This window comes from Erpetoichthys calabaricus, chromosome 1 (assembly GCF_900747795.2).
Source record: "Erpetoichthys calabaricus chromosome 1, fErpCal1.3, whole genome shotgun sequence".
NCBI lineage: Eukaryota > Metazoa > Chordata > Cladistia > Polypteriformes > Polypteridae > Erpetoichthys > Erpetoichthys calabaricus.
Window position 1 is genome coordinate 283,446,218 of NC_041394.2, and position 17,442 is coordinate 283,463,659.

At 36.6% G+C, this 17,442-nt stretch overlaps 1 protein-coding gene across 1 annotated transcript in view; it reads right to left on the minus strand.

Annotated features, from left to right (window-relative positions):
- Positions 1 to 5,306: 5,306 nt before the first annotated feature.
- The window catches only part of adm2b (adrenomedullin 2b), a 29,700-nt gene continuing 17,564 nt past the window's right edge, over positions 5,307 to 17,442 (minus strand). Inside the window, exon 3 of the mRNA XM_028815812.2 lies at positions 5,307 to 6,541. Within this exon, the coding sequence (XP_028671645.1) occupies positions 6,124 to 6,541 (418 nt within the window). The 3' untranslated portion in view covers positions 5,307 to 6,123. The remainder of the gene's footprint in view (positions 6,542 to 17,442) is intronic.

Sequence of the window (17,442 nt, forward strand, 5' to 3'; positions counted from 1 at the left end):
CCCATCACTCAGTGCCTTGTCACAAAGCTTCAGTGCCAATGACATCACAAGCTCCACTGACCAGTTGGCAATCTGGCACTAGCACCGCGATGTTTAGATGGTGGCACTGCAGTACAGCATGGATTTACAGAAACTATTCAAACAAAATCCCGTTTCCTAGAAGTGTCCTTTATGAGAGAAACTAACTAAATGTAAATGTAGAAAGGTCATGGTCAACTATTGCATTTATTACTGGAAATCCATTTTAGCGACAGTAAAAGAGGTAAATAATATACTTAACATCTTCAAATGCAAATGTTGGTTTAAGCATTATATTTTATTAAATAAGTACAACTAATATATTAACAATAAAGAAAACATGATATAAAATAGTTTGGTTTTTCAGTTTGTAACCTACAACTCGGCATAAACTGGCATTTAACAGTCTTTCCCAGTACATTCACTTGATAAAATACAGACACTAAATCCAATATATACAACATAACTCTGTTAATTAATTTAAATTAAATACCTTTAAACATGTCTTAAATTCAAGTCTTATAGAAAACAATAAAACATAATAATGTTAAAGTGCTTTTATGTTCTAATGGGAAATAATTGACCTTTTCAAAGCATGTGAAGCCTACAGTGTAATAAATTATTGACAAAAGTCACAGTTGGGGCAACATCAAGGATAACAAACAGCTGACACTGGGCGCTTCATTTGGCCAAAATGATCTCCGCAGTCTCTAAGTAGGTAGCCTTGCTTAAATTAGCTGAACAGTTAAAGAGCTTTGAAAAATAGTTTGTCCTTATTTTTATTAATTGGGATGAAAACTGCAGATTGTCTGCTCCATTCTTTTATGGCGTTCAGCTTTAAAAATCTTCTGTTTGGACTGTGCAAAAAAGAGTGGTCTGTAGTTGTCAAACCCCAACCTGTATTCAACCCTCAACACCCTCCGACCCCATCTTAAGAAATGCAATACAATCAAATTCAAAAACACAGTTAACATAAAAAGGAAATGTTTACGGTTGGCAGCAAGTTCACACCCTCCCCATTTTTTGTGCTTTCTCGGTTCAGACTGACTTCCCAAAGACCGACGTGCTAACTTTACGACTCGTTCGTTACCCATAGTACCATCAGTAGAGCAGAGCTCCCGAGGATTCACAGCTTTTCCCAATCTTTTGCCAAAGAATGACGGTACAATTCAAAAGTTGCAGCCATGGACCCTACCGTCAGTAACAGGTCTGCTAACTCCCATCAGTAGTATAAAATGTATCAATGAAAATGTTCATTCCCCTTTTTTTTTGTTGTCTACAGCAGAATGGTCAGCTCTGAATTAGCTGCCCAGGTTTCCTTACTATTAAGACTAAGAAATACTTTAGAATGACATGACCCTGGCCGACCATTTTGGTTGTTTAAATGCTATTCATAATAAAATGCAGAATGCTCTAATGATTACAGGAGAATACTTTAAATTGCATTCACAATCTTTTTATCTGCTTACTAGTGACTTTCTTTCCAAAGCGGATGAAAAAAAAGCTTTTTGAACAGATATAAGCCATTTTTGCAGGAATGAACAATTTGCCTGAAGAATGTGAGAGAGGAATGAGAACAAGATTGTGCACACGATGGCAGTAACTGAGCAAACAACCAAAATGCCATGGATCTGTGCTAAATACTGCTGCAGTAACAATGCATCTGAGCCTACCGCATACAAGTCTTGGAATACTCGCTCAAGTTTACTACAATTTGTCAGTCAAATTTTGCGTAATTTGCTTGACTTATCATAACAACAATAATAAAGACATTACTTGTATAAATACAGCCCACTTCTGAATGTGTTCTAGGAGGAACAAGAACGTTATCACTACGTCACTGCTGCTGGCCCCTTACAAATTAAGATTTCCCCTCCTTCTCATGATGTACTGTGGCCTAGATGTTGGCCGTCTGCACGGTAGACAAATTGAGTGCTGGTTCAAGCCTCACTACTAACTCCTTGCAAGTCGATGACTCTGTCAGTGCTGCAATTGTAGAAAAATACAAATGGCTGTAGCTCTGTGGTGTGTAACTCACTTTAGGGTCATAAAATTAGGGCATATACAGCTACACACACACTACTGTGTCACAATTTGCTTTATATACTGTACTAATACACAGGTAAATTGTAGTCAAAAGTTGAAGACATTCTATTACTGATAGATATCAACATAGTTACGTTCAATTCTGCAGTTTGTTTTTTTTTTATTATTTTTTTGTGCTTGCTATATATAAATAAGAAAAATTGTAATTTCCCCAATATGCGCAGTGTAATTCAATGTAAGTAGACTGCAGTTGCATCATTTAGTAATGGCAGGACGGAGACTGGGGAGTTTGATGGCAGTGCTACTGTTGCTACAAGCCTCCCAGAAGGACTTGTGTCTAGACATGGAGCATAACAGAAAATGAATGAAACAGGCAGGCTTAAAAGAAAGCTGCCTCAATATGCAAGTTCGTGTTAGAAGAGATACATATATACAAACGTATGCCAGCAGACAATACCAGATTCCACAAATCTGATCAAGGACTTTTTGGAAGTTGGTAAAGCTTTAGCTCTAAGTTGCGACTTAAAAGACACACAAACCATGACGCCACAGGCAGAGAAACAAACCACCAGGTTCACGAATTTTAAAAGGAGCGGTGAGCAACATCTTTACAATGTAAAAAGGACTGCATGTTACTGGCTAAGTCTCAACAAACACTTTATTAAGTTACATTTTTGTAAACCTCCTTAAATCCCATGATAACATATTGCAAGCTATTACAAAAACGGAAAAACATACGAGGTAGCACACCATTCACTATTGTGCTCTATTTGCAGCTTAGCTTACTGCTCCAGCAAATAGCTGTCTGCTAATTACCCTTACAAGAGAAGTGCTTTTAGCATGCACCGCGCTCCATTTGGAACTTTTCCAAGTATTTGACCTAACTCGGGGATCTTTCTCATGACGTTATACGCCTTTTGACAGTAACTTGCATCAACCAAACGCCCGTTTCCTACGTGTGAAATGCCTGCCTTCATTTTGGCACCCGTTTGCTCCAAAAGACTACTGCGCCTATTTCAATGTGCTGTTTTCACATTCATGTTCGGTCCTGCTCCAAGATAACACATCCTTTTTATGACAGCTCCGGAATGTTTTAAATATGGAATAATCCTATCTGCCTCCACCAACATCTTTGTCCAGCTATACAATATATTTATTGAACTGAAGCATTTGTTGAAGCCAATGGTAGTATTTGGACTTGTGACCTTGTGGCTTCAAGTCTACAGTCTTCTCCATTATTTACACTCAGGTTTTACTTTAGCTAGAAGCAGTCCCAGTTACTGATGCTGACAAACAAAATGGGTAGCACTAGCGTTCTAGTGAATGCTTGGTTATTTATAGTAGATTCCTGTTCCTTATTAGTTACTGCTAATCCTAGCAATATGAATTTTGATAGAGATTAATCAGCCTTTGGACAGGGAAAAACTGTACAACTCACTTGTTTACAAATTCCAGTTGCTGCAATGTAGCATTTCAAAAAAGTAAGTAAAATACGTAAAGTCACTCCATGGTGACAAGGCTACACTGCTGTGCTACTGCTAAGACTTTTTCCATCTACAGTTTGTGTGCATTTTTAAAAATTTTGGAATTTTAATATGCCATTTCGTTCAGTTCTCCCCAAAATATACAATGACTACTTTAGCACACACAAAGAAAGTTGGTCCAGACAGTGGTTAAAAATAAGTGTACTGTCTACAATTGAGCGTGTCTGATCACCAGCAGACACATTTGAGCATATTATATATATATATATGTGTGTGTGTGTGTAATCTCCCTCTAGGTTATCCCCAGGTCACACACAATCATACAGCAGAATGAAACAGCAATTTAGTGTCTATTTTGGCGTAACCCTAGGTTCACTTTAGCTGGTGCGTGTATGTTATGCCAACTTTAAGGCAGCCTTGTTTATAGACTAGTTTTCCAGATGATCAAGTAGTGTTTAAAAACAGTGTTTCAATATTTTTTGAGGTGTACTTCTAACAATCCCTAGACATGATTTTGGAAACCTGAGCTATGGGTGTCTTTCCCACTTATCACAGTCTTGCCCAACATTTCAGCCTTTTCCCATGAGCAAACAATCTATATTTAAACAGGCGGCATTGTTTTTTTTCTTTAAACATTTCCCGAAGCATAACAAAACCAAACCACACTGTTTATTTTTTAAGAGGTTAAGAAAGTCAAACAAGGATGGCACAAGTAAGCATTTAAAACATGATCCTCAAAAGAAAGCAGTGGGTTTTTTTTCCACAGGAGATACCAGATTATTTTTATATTACATTGTAATCTAACTAGTTCTTCATAATGTGCCTCATCATGAACAGGGCCTTACAGAACACTGCTTCACTGATAAGTTGATTCACATGTGACATATGACACAACATACTGTATGAAACTTCAAACTGGCTCAGACAACTGGCAGTGTGAGCCTAATAGTTCAAACCACAAAGCTCACTCCACCAGACCCTTAAGTTCTTACCACCCTGTTAAGAACAAAAAAAGGGGGGGGGGGGGGGGCTCAGCTTGTAGGAAGAGTACACTGGGAGAGACTGGAGTGGCTCAATGAAAAGAGGCCCCTTTGTATACCTTAACAATCAATATCATAAATAAGACTTCTTAAAATTCAGTACATTGCATTTAACAAATACAAGAATAATAAATGCATTCTGGTACTTCAGGTAAACCCCTTTGTTACAGAATACCAGTAAGCAAAAATCAAACATCTGAAACCTGGTCTAGTTCAGGTGCTGAATCAGCGCACACTCCGCATAGTTCAACATTTGGAATGCTAAAAACAAGTTGTGAACTTTGGTTAAACTCACCCTAGAGCTCACCATTTGTGTAACACCTTTTGCTGAGTCCAGAAACATTTTTGCTCTTACAAATAGATTATGCCCCAAGGCATTGGTCAGAGTTCAGATTAGGTTTTTTTGGTGGAATTCTATATATATATCTTAACATAAAAAAGACAATCCAATAAACCCCACTGGTATACTAGAAAAGGCTCTGAGCTTAGTAGCTGCCAGTATGGACAGTATAAATCCATCAAGAATACTCCAAAGTTAGTTTGCCCATTAAATTAAAATGCATGAAAAACAGTGTTAAAATTAAATTGCTACAACTTTAAATTAATAATTTAATATATATATTCTATTAAGATATACATATATATATACACACATATATATATATATATACATACACATATACACATATATATACACATATATATATATATATATATATATATATATATATATATAAGCATACACACTATATACATGTGTGCATACATATGTATGTAAATCTATATGTAGACAGATGCTGCACATATATATACACACACACACACATATATATATACGTGTGTGTGTGTGTGTATATGTGCGTGTTTGCCTAAATAAAGATATAAAAATATTTATGTGTGTATGAGTATATATTCAATTTCTGACTTGGCTTATCCCACTCAGGGACAGGAGTCGCTCTACTATTCCAACAGTAGTGTTAATGGGACACTATATGTATTTATATTTAAAATATATATATATGTTAAAATGTATGTTTTACATTATTTTATTTTCTTAAACTCTTTATTATAAAGGTCATACTTTCATTCAAGCTTCAAAGATCTGTATAAACTGATCATTCCAAGCAGAAAAAGATACAATTGTTGATAGCTACCAAGTAGCATGGACCATCCTGAATTCTGCAAGTGCTACCCCAGTGTATAGTAACAGGACAGAGGAGTAGAAGTTTCTACTTCAAGGGTTCATAATACCTTTCAGGAGTCACAGCTGTATAACAAATGTGGCCAGGAACATCTGGGAGGTGACGTTACATATGCACCAGCCAATAATCATTGCATCTTGCATTGTTTATATGAGGACTAAGGCACAAAACTACAAAGTAAATGTGACAGTAGTCATTGGCTTAAATAAAGGCACAGAAAAAGCTGATTATAGTACAATAAAACATCGCCAAACAAGACCTACGTTTTAATACAGAAAGACGACCTATGCCAAAGTCTTTTCCTACTTTATTGACTCAGATGATTTTATGGGCTCATCCATAGCTGTGTGGACTCCTAGGATTAACAGGGGATGAGTCCTCACGTCCTGACTGACCAATAAGCTGCCAGAGTCGGTGGCTTAAGTTTTGAACTTGGCAGGTACCCAGCACACAGCCAACACGCATCAACTGAGGGTGGTGTCCTCGTGATCCGGGATGGGCATGCCTTCGTCCACGTGATACCTTCTGTTTTTCTATGTCCATACCATCCAAGTTTGGTATATCATTTTGATGGTGAAGTCTGTTCCTTCCCTCTTTGAAAATGCGCAGGTTCTCTGCTTTAATGTCTAGCCGATGTTTCCAGTTCTTCGGTTTGGCCATGATCATCAGTGAATTCTCGTAAGCAGGAAAAGTTCCAGAAGATGGGTTTTCATTTTCCACAGGCACATCAACAATTTGTAATGCATGGAACCTAAATGGAAAAAGGAAACAGGTAAGCTTAGGGAGTTGATTAATAATAAAAAATTAAGACCAACACCATGACCAATTAAGTGAAAGCAAAAGATTCAAATGACAAAAAATGATATCCATCTATTTTCTGTTATTGTTATATGCAGTACAAGATCATTCCAAGGAGCTGCTTATCCAGGCAGCTTTAAGCACATGATGAAATGGATTAGACAACAGTCCACACTTTCTCGTCTCATTCTAATTTTAATCAAACTAACAAGTATATCTTTAGGATAAAGTAAGAGATTAAATTTCAAACTGGAGTCTATGTGGAAACTCCATACAGATGTTAAAACTCAGGCCCTTGAAACTATGATGAAACTGCCTAACCTCTGTGCCACTCTTATGTGAATAATGATGGCATGGTATTTGTAGATCAATGGGGTGATGGGGTTTGTAAACACAATTTAAACATTATCTATGGTTAACAGTTCGCGGAGTGAAACAAGCAGTTAAAGTAATAAACGACTATTTCCCATTTTAGCTGATACTATTTCATTGCTTCTAACAGTCAGGTAGTAGCCCCTACATCTAAGAAATGGGGGGGGGGGGCAATGAGAAAAAGCAAGCAGTGGACAATTTGCAGTTTAACCATGACATGAGCAACACACAAATTTCACCTGTGTCTGCAAAAACAGGGTAAAGAATGACATGCCAAACTGTAATGTAACCTACATTCCATGATTCACTTCTGCTGATCATTAACCAAAAGAGTTTTTGCTCCCACTGTGATCTAAATACTAGCTCTGGCACTACATTATGCAAAGAAATTGAAAATCATACTGATATATTTCCCTACTGCAGATCCACTTCTTCCTTCTTGCGTTGGTCTTGTTTGTTTTTCACAACTCCGTTCATTTGAGCAGTAGCAGGGCACAAGGTAGGCATATACTTAGCTACAGTAAGATAGTTAGCCAACACAGAGCAGATATGCAGGCTATGCAACATCTTCAACATGTCATTTGACAGATTTGAGACAGTAGTAAACAACACAACACTTTCTGTGCCAATTAGCAACAAGTGTATTTGGCGGGGCCTTGCAAACAGCTTTATTATTCATTGCTAATATCACAGTCTGTCATTTGGCTTTGTACAACTACTTTAGGGCCTCTATAAAGTTCCTGAGCACCAGATGATCTTTGCTCTTTTCTTCAATAGCAGTCAGAATGACCTAGAAAACTATCTTGTACTTTTTGTTACAGATTAGCAAGAAGACGCCTTTAAGCAGATAAGAAAATCATCCTCACCACTGTACAGATGAAAATAAGCCTTTCTTGGAAAAATCCAGAAAAGAAACTGAATGTTTCTAAATAGTATTAACATTTTGTTTGTAAACTAAATGCGCCCTTTCAGATTTGGTTTCAGTAAAGGTGGCATGGTATTAATACTTGCATAACAGAATAGCCTGAATCATTCTTTGATCATAAATAGAGAAAATGTTCTGTTTTTGACACAACAGTAGAGTAGAAAGCTTACAGTTTTGTATTTAAAATATCAGGAATGTATAATTAATATTCTCCTCTAAATGGTGATTAATTCATTTACTTGTATGAATTAAAATGCAAATTGATTCAACTATGCATGTGGAATCTCATTTCTAAGTTGTAATTCACTATATATATATCATGACATCCCAGTCGCAGATTTGGACAACATTCAGAAAGTCAGACCTGAATCAATAAAAACAGGTTATTTTTTATTATACCTTCCAGCCCATGTACACACAAAAGCAGACAAAAGACTGCAGAAAATTACACAGTCAGTCAGTCATTCGGTCTTAGGTTTAAATACAGTATCACTTTCACAGTTTCAAAGCCTCATTCAAGAACAGTATGCATCCTGCAGGCCCAACCACACTCAGTCCCAGACACCTCATCTTTCTGTAGGTGGACACATCCATTCAAAATATCTGTAAGCCATACTTTGACTGTTCTTCTCATAGAGTGGAAATATGCCTTGATCGATCAGTTATTTTAAATAGCAGATTTCACATCTGACCATTTAGGAATCAATGAATTTATTAAACTGTCTATCCTGGCAGGACTATAGCCAAGGCAGAAACCAGCCTTGAATAGAGTGCCAGTTTTCTTCTGTCTATGTCATTCTATCTATCTATTCACTTCTAACATGCCTATGTAGTTTAGAATCACAATGAGTCAGAGTCTATCCTGGCAGCACTAAGTGTAAGGTGGGAGCTAGTACTTTTTGTTGTACACAATGACTGAAAATATCAAATTAAGTCAGCATATGCAAATGAAAAGTGCTATACTAGGCAAATAGATCTTTTCATATCAAATCTACATACATATTCAAATTTGTATTAGTACACTACTTCGGTTGTTACTAACACTATAACATTCTGATCACCATGTATTCAAAGAATACAAACTTATCTTAGCAGCTTTACAAAACTATGACAAACTCTCAACTAGGGCAGTTTATTCAAAGTTGTTGTATATTCACTATGGGGAAGAACTGGACTATGACAGAAAATTAGAAACCCATATAAACATGAGGGGAACATATACATTTCATGGAATAGGCACCCCAGCTAAGAATTGGTTCAAGGTTAACGTGCTGATAGGTGACACTAATACCCACTGCACTTTTTTGTAAAATGTCTAAAATCATAATTTGCAAGTATCATAATGTGAAAAGGCCAAAGCATTTTTTAAGTAATGGTCATTCTAGATTTTCCCCAATAACACTGTGTGAGGGAAAAAATGTAAGCATTTATGAAAGATGGACATTATAAAGATAGTTATTATGTAAGTGTGGGTTCTAAGGATAGCAGATCATGGCCATTTTTAAATGTACTCCTGGTTGTGGATATGAGCACTGTAGTAACTGCCAAAATGGAACACATTCCCTAACCTCAGGATAAGAAAAAGCTTGCTTCTGTGAATAAAATAAACAAATCATTCTTAAAATATAACTGACAAGATATTTTTGTCTGCCTTTTTGCCATTTTTAGTTTTTAAGATTCTCACATTCCTGTGTTGAGGTGTTAGTATGGACCAAACGAAACCTTTTCTTTTTTTTCCAGGGGAAAAATACTTTATGTGGTCATTTGCACAGGAGACAGTAAAGGAAACCAGAAATAAATTACGGGGATAACAAGTAAAGGAAGGCAGCCGAAGATCAGATAGACAGTGACTAAACAAAGGAGCCATTCTGCCTCTCTTTAAGTGGCATTCTAGCGACTGATTTCACTGCTAAAAAGCCACTTTGTGACTGGGTTTCCTTCTGTTAGGTAAACATGTAGATTTTGGCTCTTACCTAAAATGTAGAAGCAGTGCCAAGATTATCATTTGAAAGTCTTATTTTTAAAATGAAGCCATGGAGATCATTAATGAGATCACGTCTATGGGATGGCGAGACCAGACTGCACCATTTTTCTTGCCATGTAATTAAACAATGCTGGGCTGTAAAAAGGACAGGTTCCATGGAGGCGTTTGCCTTGAAATTGCACACTTGAGGTGAGGTAGAAGGCACTTTTATCCAAGGTTCTATAAAGATATTAATGACCAAGATAGAAGTTCTTCAGTTAAAAGTACCTAGTGCAGAACATAACGAAAAGTAGAGAATAAAGAAAATCCATTGCAAGGCCAACTCGTACACCCACGCTCAGACAGTGCCATATGGAATCTCCAGTTAGCCTAACGTGCAGGGAGGAAGTAAAACATTTGTATATAGTTTTATTTATTTTTTTTTTTACCCATTAATTCTTACTGCATAAGTCTATATAATTATCTAGTGTAATCAAAATTACAGTATAACAATTGAGAGAAAAAAATGAGCCTAAGGACTAACTGGTACCCATTTTTATTACTCTTCAACAGAATCAGAGTTATGGGTGCACAGCTATCACCTTTTAATTTCTTGTGTACAAGGAATCTAATAAATGTGTAAAGAAAATTTTTGCAAAGTTTTCAAATATGTTCAGATAGTTAATTATTTGCACATCCCTAAAATTAATATTTAGATTTAGGTATGTACTCAAAGAGAGCAGTGAGAACAGTTAAAAAAGTTACACAGGTTATGTTAGGAAACACAAGGCATCATCAGTACATGCAGGCCACCATTTACGCATGGCTGAGTGAAGACATTTAACATGGCGGTGAGACATATCATGAAGACATGACTCCCCTGCCAGTTCTCTATGATAATGCATGGCAAGCCAACTTAAAACCCACTTCAAAAAAGACACATAGCCGTTTCTTCCATAGTAAACAACATTTCAAGCAGCAAAGAGAAAAGAGAGGCTGGCGTTGATTTGAAGGAATTTGAATGTGCCAAATGCTATGGAGAATGAAGCAAAAACACTAAACTGTATACCACAAAGATGTCAGTTCAATATCCACCATTGGGTTCACTTTGCAACCTTTCGTCTCTTTAATGTCTTATAAAAAACATTTACTATGCAAATAAATAAATGTGGCAAACATTAAGAAATCTGAATGGTGTCAACATAAAAGATGATCCAAAAAGTAAAATAATAGACATTTTATTTTATCCTCAGATACAGGTAATATGTTCATCTGAAATTAATCATGGCTGACACAGAGGTCAGAGCAAGAATCAAGGTTGATTTCCTGGTCTGGTTAGTGTGGATACAGGAACTTGAATGTCCATCTACAGTTTATTTGGGATCCCTACCCACATGCAAAAAAGGTAAATAAATAAATGGCATGTTAGGATACTTGATAATTCTACACTGGGTCAAGGGGAGTTTGCACAGATCAATGGCAAGTTCCTATTTTGCGCCCGATTCTGCCACAGTATGACCATGCACCAATTTACTGGATGTAATTGCTTTAGAAAATAAATGAATATTCATCATTTCTATATTCATTTTATATTACTAGCTACAGTACATCACCTGTTGAAGTCAGGTAACAAAGTAAATTTTAAAATGTTTGACATTTGGTATCTCTTGCCTTACGTGTACCCTCTTCCACTCTCAGTCGCATTTCTGTAAAGCCTGCTTTTCATTCATTTCAAGGTGCCTTGCTTGGGTCTTGTCCGCCTTTGTATACCACTAATAGTAGACAAGCCCCAATTACCTGCTGGAAAAACATCACTTGTATTAGGAATACTGCCCTTCCCATCTTTGAAAGCAACTTTCAGTGTTCCTTCTAAATCTTTCCTTACCCAACACTTCCTGTGTCAGTCACGTTTAGCTAAACGACCACAGCAATACTGACCAATCAGACAGCTTAAAGGGACCATGCACACAGTAACACACAGACCTTAGAATTTAATTAAATAGTATAAGTATATAGATGTTTCCTCTGCCATCTTCACCATCACTGTCCACAATGTGCCCATGAACAATTCCTAGTAAAGACCCCATATAAAAGTCAAAAGAGTAGGGTATTTGTTCTGAAACTGGTAAAAAACCTGGATACAGTCTCAACTATGACTGGAGCACAGCAGGCATGCTAACTGATTACTAAAGCCACCCCCCAAATTATGAAACTTCAGTCTCCTCAGATTTAGACCATTTGTATTTCCAGCTTCAAGTCTGCAAAACAACTTGATGTGTATCTAGGCTCTTGGTTTGGAGGTTAAAGAAGGTGCATTCAGGTTCATTTGATAACCGTAACAACATTTGTTCGATGCACAGACTTTACTTAATTAAAGCAGAGGAGCTCTGCACCTCCACCTGTCTGTCCAAAGTAAATTACCATTTCAAAGCACATGTGTTTCCAGCCTTCTACAATATGAGCACTGCCTGCTTAAGGCTCTCTCTCAGGGTCACACAGTGAGTCAGAGTCAGTGTTGTAGAATTAACTGAGCAATTTTGTGGTTGCCTGCCTGTTTCTTTTGCCAAAGGGCTAGACTCCCTGTCTTGTCAAGCTATCTGCCAACTCTAATAAAAGTGAACACACATGGGACTGGCATCTTGTCCGGGTGTATTTTCCACCTTGTGTCCAATGCAGACGCAACAGCATTTTGGTCCCTCAAAATCTTATATTGAAAAAAAATATATTTTTTTTTTTTTTTGAAAATGGATACATTGAAAGGTTGACTACATATTTAACATACCTATATGTTCTTCTTATTCTTCCTTACTACTGTAGAGAAAAGCCAAGCAAAATGACACCTTTTATTGGCTAACTAGAAAGATTACAATATGCAAGCTTTCGAGGCAACTCCTGAAGAAGGGGCCTGAGTTGCCTCGAAAGCTTGCATATTGTAATCTTTCTAGTTAGCCAATAAAAGGTGTCATTTTGCTTGGCTTTTCTCTACATTCATAATGGCTAACACGGTACAACACCCTTCCTTACTACTGTAAAGTGACAAGTAACAGTTTTAAAGTATAATTACATGCACGCTTATAACTGTTGCAGATTATTAAAATCCTTTTGTTGTCTCCAAAAGCCACTGAAGACAACCCAGTGCTTGAATTACTTAACTAACATTTCAATTTTTTTTTCCACAGAAAAGCCTCTTTTACAACTTTTGCTTTGAATAGAGAACTGCTGATAAAATGTCTACTGGAGCCATTAGAATGTGGCTGTAACTTAAAACACTTAAAAGTAGAAAGTAAATTCCTTGATTCAGCACAGTCTGCTTCACCTTTTTTCCACTTTCTCAGCTAAGTAGATATCTTTGTGTATGAAACAGATTTCTCCTTGTGTGGACACGTGCTTATTTCTATTCCAAATAAATTTCTTTAAAAGAAAAAAAATAAATAAAAAGAAGCCATTGGAGGAGCTGTCTTTTCCTCAGTGTCCTTAATGGCAACCCACTCTGTATATCATAGCTGTCATAGGACTAAAAATCTGATAGCATTAGTAAGCAGTTTCCCAATATACACGGAGGCCAAAACACCACTTCAGATCTACTTATAGAACAGACTAAACCATGATTGTCGGCAGACCCAAATCTCCCCAGCTGCCTTGGCAGTCACAATTGGACACCATGGATGCTTTACACATTATCCAATGTGATTAAAGTCACATTGTGTGCGTTATTCCCATTACAGTGTGTGACTTCTAAAGAGACGAGTCCTTTCAAATCATTAAAATTTAGCTTTTGTCAAAAGATCAAAGGTTTCCTTTTGTAGGAGGTGCTCCTTCACATGGAAAATGTAGCCTCCTTTGTTAAACTTGAGTAGATTACAACTCATTGCTAGCTGCGGACTTGTACAACGCATTCACTTTGATTCCATGTTGGTTTTAAGTCATTTAGCCCTGAGATTTATGAGAGGGCATATATGAAGGGTAAACTTATATTTCTCTGTGGTTGCTCATTATTCATCAGAACTTTGCATGGAGGACACTTCACCAAACTCTGACCAGGCCACTGGCAGTCTCGGGCATATTTGGGTTCAGGTTTTATGATGTAGGTTTTGTGACAGGATAGGCACAGATGCTTTATCTTAAGCACATTTGGTTTTCCCTTTATTTGCTTTCATAAATCAGGTCTTATTACAAAAGTATTTACAGCAACAACTCCTATATCACTTTAAATTATAAGCTAGGTTCATTAGGCTGCACCCTGCAGCTCTGCATTGAACTAGACCTTTTTAAGAAAAAACAGACGGACTGATAAATTACCTGACAATCCTAGCAGAGCTACTGAGATTTAGAAGTCACAAAAGGCAACTTGAGCAGATTCAACCCTTTAAAACTGGCCAACTCTCTCTGTCTCTATGGAATTGCTTTTTTCCCACACTTAAAGTAATTTCAATAATACAACATAGAATTGTCAAACCCACTTGAGCCAGTTCAGGGTCAGGACAGTGCAGCCTATTCTGGCACCTCTAGGTACAAGGCAGGAAGCAAACCTGGATAGGACACTAGTCCATTACAGGGCTGATTCACACTAGTGTGCAATCTTTTTGGAATCACCAAACAATCTGATATGGTTTTCTCTGTGGATGTGAGAGGAAGACTGCAGTACCCAGAAGGAAGCCCATGGACGAACAGGATGAAAGTGCAAACTCCACAAAAACAGTGATGATGTGTGAATAGCACTAACCATTGTACCACTGTGCACTTACTTCAATACAGCAAACAAACTTTAGACCAATGTGATTTAATATTCCAAAAAATAAATATATGAACTACTAGTCATTCACCTAACTCATTTATATACTTCTTGTAAGACTGTCATAATTGTATATAGCGACAGTTAATATTATCCATATCCAAATATTTGTTTATTAATAATATGACATAAACCTGATTCTAATGATAAATTCTTTAAGTTCTAAACTAGCTTTGCTACCCATTAAAAACAGGTTGAAATCAAAGTATTCAATGTAGACCTTGTCATTAATGTTTGCAGTGCACTATGCAAAACATCTCTCTCTGTTATATGCCATTTGGTATGGGATTCATAAAAGCAGAATTAATGTTTGTGATGCATTATTAAGCAATAACAAATGCAATGCATTTTATAACTAAAAATATTTGTGATGTGACATCTTTTGGAATGACAGGGACAGACAGATAGACAATTATCCTTTTATTGAGATGGATGACTTTCTACGAGAGGACCCATATATGATAAAATTTGAGTAACTGAAAGTCTATGCAAATATGACAGTAATTCTACTACTACTAATATTAATCAAAGTAAAACTTACAATATTTGTTTAAATTATGCAATACAATTGTGCTAACCAAAAACAAGGCCAAGGTGGAGACTGAGGAATGTTGAAGAATACAGGAAAAGAATAGTTCTCACTATGAAGAATGCCCAAGACTATGAAAAGAGGAGGAAGGGAACTTTCTGGCAGTGGTGTTTAACAAATAGGCCACCCTTGGCCTTATTAGATATTGTTGATGTTTGCTTCCAAGTATTTTTTTTTTGTTTGTTTAATTTCAAAATTGTGCCTGACAGTTGCATTATATGTTGCATAACAGTCTATCCACAGGTTTTGAGTTTCATATGTTGTCACACTTTATGAATGAACACCAATATATTTACTGTTATAGCATCTGTCACAAACATCAGCCGCCTGTCTCGGATAGTTTAAGAATATTTTGCAGCTGCACACTGCTCTCAGTTTAGACTGGTGCAACTGATTGATGTCCAATGAGTGAAACAATTATACAGTAACATCAGGTCAAACATACAAACTCCTGCAAGTGGACTTTGTGACGTAGTTTCATTTTCATCCAGCATGTCAAAGATGGTGTTTAGTGATTATAAATTTGCTCCATGTAGATGTGAGAGTGAGTGTGACTGGGCCCTGGGATTTACGGGTTGATTCCTACCTTTGACCCATTGCTAGCGAGATGGAATATGGCTGTCATGGCCTAAAAATTGGATTAAGCAGGTTAGAGTATATTGTTATTAATTATTGTAGGCAATGGCTGGCCTACCGAGCCCACCCCCACCTTCCCCAAATATACCAAAGCCAGCTAAATCAGCTGAGTCGGATTTCTATTATCCAATGATAAACAGGAGATAGATGAGTAACCAGCATGAACACAGGGAAACTGAGACATCCAAAGTCATTAGTCAGCACATTTTATTTATTTTTCTTTTGCTAAACAATTGTTTAACAATTTATTATAAAAACATCACAAACTGGTAGAATTCACACCTCCTTTTTACTGTCACTTTCATATTTTAAACATCTCATAGAGGTCAGAGGCACTCATTTCAGTAATTACACTTTTGTATTGTTGGCTCTTTGCAGGGTTTCAAGATAAAGATCAGTTCCTTTACCATGGAGATGAACTGTATTTACCCAAAGTGTAATAACTTAAATGTGCATATTTTAGACTTTACAAAAGCTGACTTTAATTGCTTCATTAAGCGTAATATTTTTAATTGTACTTTATGACTGCTTGGCTTAACCGAGTATTATTATATCTATCTTTTTTTTCCTTTTCTTTTAAGTAACAGTGGTCTTAGCGTTCAGGTTTTATTCACTAATCCGCTTTGGAATTTCTCCGACAGGATCAGTTCGCATTTCTTTCACCCTAACCAGAGTGCCCCTATGGTTAAAGTAAAATAAAATGCGTATTCATATTTAAAGCTGTTTAACTGAATGCAGCAGTTCTTCCTGGTGGCTTTGCTTGTTATCTGAAACCGTAAGATGACTTTTAAAACTTCTCTCTCTAAATTACTACAGTATCAAATCAGAAATAATGTCACCTCTTTTACATATGATACGGATTATTGAAAAAAACTCTACAAAAGACCCTAGTGTAGGTACAACAAAGCACCTAGTCACTACCAATCAACATATGTGGAAGCTCAATTAAGGCATTGTTTTAAAAAAATAAATTATCAAGCTGTTGGCAGCTTTAAAAATAACATAATTCAAACCAATAAAATCAATATGATCATCCGTTTGGAAATTTATAGCTACAGTCATTTTATCCATCCAGCAAGACACTCAACCAGCCATTTTCAAATAAGCATAATACAATGTGGACCATACAGGTGCTAGTGAATCAATCCTAAACCCACACGAACACCATGAAAACCCATAAAAAAAAAAAGGTAATTTACTAAACAAAAATAAATACACATGGATTCTTAATTACCAATTCAGTAATACAAACATACAATAATAAAAATAAAGAAAACCAAAGTATCTGTGGGTCTTCATAATACAATACAGGGTCTGTTACTACCTGTGGAGAGACTACCTTACCTACCAATAGCAAGAATCACAAAAGCATTCCTTCCTTCCAGTTTTTTCTCTATCATAAATCATGCTGATGTCTCTTCCTCCTTCTAGACACGTCTTTGCTACTCATTTCCATCCTAACTCCAAGCTTTCTGGCACCATGGCTGAAAGCTCCTTTCCAGGCCTACTTCTAGTTTCTCATCCTCCACCTCTTCCTTAATCAGTATTGCCTTGCTTCACCTCTTAGTGTAATTATT